The sequence below is a fragment of the Macadamia integrifolia genome, chromosome 9 (genome assembly GCF_013358625.1).
Source record: "Macadamia integrifolia cultivar HAES 741 chromosome 9, SCU_Mint_v3, whole genome shotgun sequence".
Lineage (NCBI taxonomy): Eukaryota > Viridiplantae > Streptophyta > Magnoliopsida > Proteales > Proteaceae > Macadamia > Macadamia integrifolia.
The window spans coordinates 31,244,189-31,251,789 of NC_056565.1; the positions used below are offsets into that span (position 1 = coordinate 31,244,189).

General features: G+C 35.3%; 1 protein-coding gene across 1 annotated transcript; it reads left to right on the forward strand.

The window, feature by feature from the left end:
- The first annotated feature begins 3,462 nt into the window (after positions 1-3,462).
- LOC122088543 (leiomodin-2-like) lies at positions 3,463-6,656 on the forward strand. The gene is made up of 3 exons (XM_042657839.1): positions 3,463-3,884; positions 5,672-5,803; positions 6,374-6,656. The coding sequence occupies exons 1-3, from the start codon at positions 3,480-3,482 to the stop codon at positions 6,425-6,427; spliced, it is 591 nt and encodes a 196-aa protein (XP_042513773.1). The 5' UTR covers positions 3,463-3,479; the 3' UTR covers positions 6,428-6,656.
- Positions 6,657-7,601: the final 945 nt, after the last annotated feature.

Genomic DNA, 7,601 nt, shown 5'->3' on the forward strand with positions numbered 1-7,601 from the left:
ACTTAAAATATAAGGTTTTGTAATCATTACCCCACATGATTATATTACTAACTCTAAATCATTCAACATTTGATAAAAATTTATTTTACTTTGCATCTAAATCCCTTGGATTTGAAAATAAAATAAAATTTTTACCAAGCATCATAACTAAATATGGTTAGAAATTCAAGTAATTGTATTATACAATCATGTTGATAATAATTACCAAAGTTTTCAATTTAGGTTTTAAAATTTTCACTTCGTTTCCCTTTAATTTTCCTAAAAACCAAACAAATCCTTGGATTCATTCATACTATAATCTTGAAGTTCCTATTAATCGTTAAAATAAATTTGGATGACTTTCTTGGTTTTAAATTTCCAATAACGAACATCACTGCGCTGTGTAAGTAATGCCACCAACTACAACATAGAAATAGAATTACAACAAGCATCGGAGATCTGCGAAAGCCATGTGGCCAGCCTCATTGTAAAAGTATGCACAATAATGGTTGGAGTAGCAACGAGGCTAGTCAATCTAAGAGTTGCATTGCCAACTCCAAGACAGAATCGATGATCAATGTAGATTTGGGAAAGCAATTGCCATTGCCACATTTTACCTGCTGCCGATTATCTACCCCCATGGCTCTTCTCTTGGGGTCAAGAGCCCTGGTTGATATCTTTTTTCTTTGCTAGAAGATTCAAAATATATTAAAATGAAAAAATATGATATAGAGAGGAAACATAAACCAAGGAATAGGAAGTAATCCTAAAGTAGAATCCCACGTTCTGCATTGCCATCAGCAGGAAAAACACTTCAAGGATCCAAATCTGTCAAAGATTCAATGAGTACAATTACATGAATTTGTATCGGGGACGCTAATTTCCATCTGCAGGTCCATAGACATCAATGGGGGCCATACACTCACCGGATCAGAAGCATCAAACTTTGCTGCCGATTTAGCTATAAAATCTGCAATCAAGTTGACCTCCCAATAGCAGTGAGTAATCTTCCATTCAATAAAGTCCAAATAAGGCTTGAGATTCCTCCATCTTTGAAACACAAACCATGGCACAAAATCTCGAGATAGAAGGGAGATCACCGCCACAGAGTCACATTCAATCCATAGATTCTGCACATTGATGGATCTAGCATGTTCCAAACCAGATATCACTGCCAGAATTAGAGCCCTAGTTGATATCTACCCACCACTTTGGAGTAGAAATGGCATCCAGAGGCACTGAGAGATCAATGCATAGAGATGTTGTTGACACTGTCCATCCCTTCCTCCTAATAATTTCGATCTAGGTTTGCATGGGTTTTTTCCGGAAGTTCGACTTTCGAAAAAAAATTTTCTCTTGGAGAACCTTATTTGCATCGGTGGCTCTACTCCTGTCAACTCTAACCATTGTCATGGGCTTGCAATCGTAGCTTTCACTGGTCAATCGAGTCATTGGCCACAGTAGAAGGACTATCGAAGACTCTCCAGGCCAAATCCATTTAATTGTCAGTTACAAACTTCAAGAGGCTACTATGGAAAGTTGAGACTGAGAGTAAATGTCATTTTCTCAGCAGTTACAATAGTTAATGTGATTTACTTGCCATTACAAGCTTCTATGGTTAAAAATGTAAATTGCATTCATTTTCTCCATTTTGTTATATTTGTTACCATGTCAATAACATTGTCACTAGGGTGGGATTACTATGGTTTTAACCATCCCCTCGATAGCATGGCCCTGTAAATTTCCAACAACGAACATCACGGTGTAACTAGCGCCACCAACTACAATGCAGAAATAGAAGTACAACGAGAGAACCATGTGGCCAGCTTCATTGCAAAAGCATGCACAACAGTGGTTGGAGTAGCAGTGAGCATAGTCAACCTAAGACTTGCATTGCCAACTCCATGACAAAATCTAGGAAAGCAGTTGCCATTGCCACGTTCGACCCGCTATGGATTATCTGCCTCTACGGCTCTACTCCTAAGGTTACCATCTATCCTTCCTCCTAATACTTTTGATGTAGGTTTGCATGGGTTTTTTTTTTTGGAAGATCGACTTTCCAAAAATATTTCTTCTCTCTTGGAAAATCTTGCTTTCATTGGTGGTTCTTCGTCTGTCAACTCTACCCATCGTCATGGGCCTGCAATCACAGCTTTCCTTGTCAATCAACTCATTGGACTCAAAATCAGAGACTGAACAGAATATCAGAGACTCTCTGGGCCAAATCCATTTGCTTGTCAGTTACAAACTCAAAGCGACCATTATAGAAAGTTGGAACCGATAGTAAATGCCATTTTCTTGGAAATTACAAAAGTTAATGTGATTTACTTGCCATTATATAACTTTCTATTATTACAAAAGTGAAAAACATTTCTTTTCTCCATTATGTTATGCTTGTTACCTTGTCAATAACATTGTTACTAGGACGGGATTGCTATGTTTTTAACCATCCCCTCGATGGCATGGTCTTGTAAATGAGATATAAGAATGTGGTTGAATTCCACTCTTTGACTTTTAACCTTGTGTAATTCATATATTTTATTTGAATAGAACTTATATGAGGTTGATTCCTTCTGTCATTCAGGTACCTTTAGTGATCAAACTAGTTGGCTACTTTTTCCCTAAAAATATTAGTTATTCTCCTAAAAAGAATTTGCTTTATCCCCAATACATAAAGGACACTTCTATCCAATGCAATCTGAACTACTAGGGGAAAAAAAAAAGCGCAAACAATAGATAGAGGACGAAGGGTAGTGTCTTTCCCTATTCAAACATGGCATATGGGATATATCCTTGGCGTGCAAAATAGGAGGAATAGATGTAAATATTATTTTTCCAATTTTGTGACTAAGCTTGAAGGGATCATTAAGTTCTTAACATCTGTAAGGTTACCATTTTGAAACATAAAACTATGAAGGGATCGATACAGCAGCAAACATGGTTAAAATTTATTAAGAATTGAATTAATTCTTAATCTAAAAAGAGAAGCTGGGCTGTATTAAGCTCCCAACATTTGCTGTTTTCTATAAACACAATAGCTATATTGGTTTACAGACCAGAGACCAATCATCTCTTACCATACAAGTTTATAAATGTATAAGAAGCATATTTTGGGCAACAAAGGGACCACCTAACGGTCATTTTTGTTATATTCAAATCTCGGATTTTCTTCTTTTATCACTATCTCCAACTCATTCCTTAAATAGATTGGTCATGGTCCAGGTATATGCCTTCCAGGCCCAGCTATAACCAACAAAGACCGCCCCAACCCAAATGACTGACACCCCTAAATTCTTGATTACCATAGATAGAGATGGTTAGCTAGGATCCTTGATGGGAGGATGAAATTTTCATCCTCTCTCTCCTTCTTATATATCTGTCTTGTGCTAATGCCACTCTTCCTGTATCTGAAGAGGTTCCATCAATATCCTGATTTCCATCTCTCTCTCTCTCTCTCAGAAATGTTGAAAACAAAACGTGAACTACTTCACTACCATGAAATGCTAAGTGACTCTGATACAGAATCAGAGTGTAGTTTGGATTCCCTCATCGTTGGGGATGATTATGAAATCGTCTTTACCTGTATGTTGGATCAATCCAATTTACAGAAATACAATTTTCTCAACCCACCAGCACCTACACCAGCACCAGCACCAGCACCAGCACCACCACAACCACAACCACAACCACAACCACAATCACCATTACCACCTCTGCCACCACCACCACCACCACCATCTCCATCACCACCAGCACCACTGCAAAGTGCTGCTAAAAAAAGAAGAGAAGAATTGAAGACATTTATCATGGAGCATCCGTCACTTTGGTCAGTAATACAAAGGCCTCGTGAAAATAGAAAATATGAAGGAAGTGAAAATCCAAAATATGAAGGAAGAGTTGATAAGGTAAATTATTGCCTTTCCCTTTCATAAAGTATATGAACTGTTATTCTTTTGATATGCTACATTTTCTCGTAATGGTTTTCCTAACTTCAGACTACTGATCTAGACCTAGGGACAACCCTTAGATATTCAGTTAACATGCATAACTGAGGCATCACGAGGGAGAAGATTCAATCAACTTAGTTTCTTCCAACTGAGAGTGAAAATCATGTTTTTTGAATGTAAGATTTTGTTTAATTTTGGTACGACATTGAGACTGTTTTGATCCATTTTTTATTTTTAATCAAATGTTAACTAGCCCTAGATTTTCTAAAGTTTTGTAGTTAGTCAATGATGTTCGACTATTAATAAACATCCATTACAAGATTTTTGCTAATGATCATCACCATAGTTTTGATTGATGATGGCCATTTTATGAGGATGTTATTTGTTTCTGTCTGAGGTTTTTGCATCTGGTACGGTGCCTGATCTACATATGGAATTCACATGTTCTCTCTCTTATCAGACACCATACAAGAATGGTTCTCGTACAAAGACCTAATCAGCTTTATCAAACCAACGTTAAATGTTTTTTTTTTTTTTTGGTGAAAACCAACATTAAATGTGAATATAAGGTTTTTTGGTAGTTTATATCTAACATATGATCATCATCTAGTTCTAATAAATAGTCATAATTTTTCGTTGTTCTATATGTTAATGAACATTGTGAAATTGTTAAATCATTAATGCTCCTTTATGATAGATTTAATTCGCTAATAATTTATGATCTAGGCACCGAAAATATCAAGAGTCCGAAGTAATGTGGTCAATATTTGGTTTCTTTAAAGTAAATGAACTACTAATCCTTTAGCTATATATGTTAGTTAATAAAAGTGACATGGACTTGCTTGTTCAAGTAGAACTTGTGTACATTTTGGTACTTAAACCCTAAAACCATTTATTGACTTAAATTTGTAACTAAATGTCATGTAGACCTACAATATTTATGTTGAATGGGATTGGAATATGAAAAGGCATTCATTAAAATTTCTTAAATTTTAATTTTTCCCCTTTGTTAATCTTTTGTATTTGTATTCATTGGAAATTCTATCTCAAGTCAGTTGACTGATTTCTGTTCATGCTAAACTTTTTCTTTTTTCTTTTTTATTTTGTATTTTCTCAAGTTCATCTATATTTGTCTCGAAAGAGAGTTTTCTCATACATGAAGTTTTTCCTATTAATTTCCATTTATGGGACAGAATTATGACTCGAAGGATGGTAATGATTGATTTCAGCGAGTAAAATGGTATTTTTGCTATTGTATCGTATATCCAATAAATGTACAATAAAATCGGTATGGTGCTTCTTTTTTTTTCTTTTTTTTTGGCTTCTTATTTAATAGTTTACAACTATTCACTAAAGTGTTGACCTATCTATATCCACTTGCTAATTACTATCCAAAATTTGTTAACAAATAAAAGAAAAAAGTTTTCTTTTTATTAGTTTTCAATAATTTCTGAATAGTTGCAATACAGGCTTTGTTGTGATTCCATTTTATGTGTACTTCATCATAATTTGGATAACCAACAGTAATCACATCTAACCTTGCATATAAATGTTGGAGATAGAATTATTGAATTTGTTCGCAATTATCTCAATTGACATTTAACATGCATTAATGCTGTATAATCAAATTTTTAATTACCTATCCAAAAGGAAATCTTGTTCTAGCCATGCATTTTTTTTTTTTTTAATTCTCTTTTTCTATTGTTTCTCCTTTGTGTTAATCTTTTGAATGAAAATTTATGCAGTACTACTGGAATTATTTGGAGAAAACAATGTTCCGATCTTTAAAGGATGTTGAAAGGTACATAGAATCAGGTATTGTCCCAAAATATGTGCCAAAGAATAAGAAGCCAAGACTTGAAGCAAACAATATTGTGGTGAGTCTGATTCAGCTATGCATGCATATATATATATATATATATATAAAAGATTACTCACAATGGAATTGAATAGAAATTGTGGTGAAATGCATAAAATTGAAGTGTCTTATTTATTATGATGGGAACTTGCGTTAAATCTCGTTGAATGGAATCATATATTAAAACAGAAGTGTGGATCAAGTTCTCATACAAGAACCATTATCGTACAGTCTGATCCACAGATGGAATCCATCATAAGATTTTTTATTGGATGGATTCCATCTGTGTGGATCAGCCCCATACGAGAATCATTCTCGTATGAGTATGAGGACCTGATCCGCTTTCTTAAAGATGGTTCTCAAAGCCTTTTCTTTTTATTTTTCACTAGTGCCATTAAACTAATCTCCAAAGTCATCTAAACCAAAGTTGATTACCAAACTCAACAACGGTGGTTACCCAATTCAGTGGCCTGATTAACACTGAATTGGCTCAACTACAACCCTAATGAGGCAGGTTGGACTTTGTATATTTTATCAGTTGATTTTTCTTTCTTTGTTTGTTATTTGACTATGGTGTTCATGCACGCAGGATGAAAAATTTCATGAGCACATAAGCAGCCAAGGGGCTATGAGTTCTACTTAGGATTCGTAAGCGAACCTTCATAATATTGTTTCAGGGAAGGTAGTTCGATTGAGGATTATTTAACAAAATCAGCTGCAAAAGATGGATTTTCGTCTATAACGATTGTCCTTTTTTTTTTTAATAATTGTACCTCACCTTTATTAGCAAGATGAGCTTCCGGTGGATGTGTATTGTAGACTGAGATATGGTTGGAGGTGGGAGTAAAAATTATTATGTTTTGCTTGTTCGTGAAAATACTAGTCTCCTAGATGTATATGTTGTAGACAATTGAGAATTTTAATTTGTTTCAATTTTAAGAATGGAAAGGCCCCATGCTTAGCTTTTGTTCGCTAGTTAGCTCTCTTGCTGATGGCAATGGGGGAGCTGTTTTTTAGCTTCTTTTTTTTTTTTTAATGAGTTTATGGGTTTCATCTTACTCCTATGAAACTCAAGTCCACCTAGGTTTCACATAATGGATCTTTAAAACTGGATGTGTTCAAATTGCTACCAAATTCAAGTGTTCTGAATCCAAAACTGAGAATTTATAAAGTTCAATGTAAAGTGAATAAAAACTTGATTTCCACAGCCTATATCATACTATCATACTACTATATAAAAGTACGTACTCACTGTCTTTGGTATACTTTTTCAAAATGACCAAAAAACCATTAACATCTATCAAAAAAAATTCTCAAATGATCAAAAAACACCCGAAAAAATCCCCAAATGATCAAAATCCCCTCAAAATTGAATATGAAACAAATATCATATTAAACTCTCTATAATTCTTTCTCTCTCTAAACGTGGAGGAGAAACGAGGAGAGTGCAGTATTAAAAAGGCATATAATTACAAACCCTAAACCCACTCATCCTGTAATACCCCGCTTCTTAAACCCGGTCTGATTTCGCGATTGAACCGGTTTAACCATGCAGGAACCGAGCCAGAGGAAATTAGAGCGGGTTCCTTATGGGCTATGATGGCATGGGTGACCTTAAACACCGGCTGGCCCGACAAGTCCGAGCCAGTGCCAGAAGAGACGGGAGTGCCCAAACCGTGTACGTGCACTTACCATAAGGCTATGTACGGATAAAACAGGTATTATATCCGTATTTTAAGGTATATACGTATGCTACATCGTATGCCTGGGGTGGGGTTCACACCGAGGTCCGAACCCGATCAAAATCCCGACCTTTG

Coding starts and splice junctions, on each gene's coding strand:
- LOC122088543 (XM_042657839.1), top strand. CDS start 3,480: ATGCTAAGTGACTCTGATACAGAATCAGAGTGTAGTTTGGATTCCCTC. Junction 3,885..5,671: donor ATGAAGGAAGAGTTGATAAG/GTAAATTATTGC, acceptor AAATTTATGCAG/TACTACTGGAATTATTTGGA. Junction 5,804..6,373: donor TTGAAGCAAACAATATTGTG/GTGAGTCTGATT, acceptor TCATGCACGCAG/GATGAAAAATTTCATGAGCA.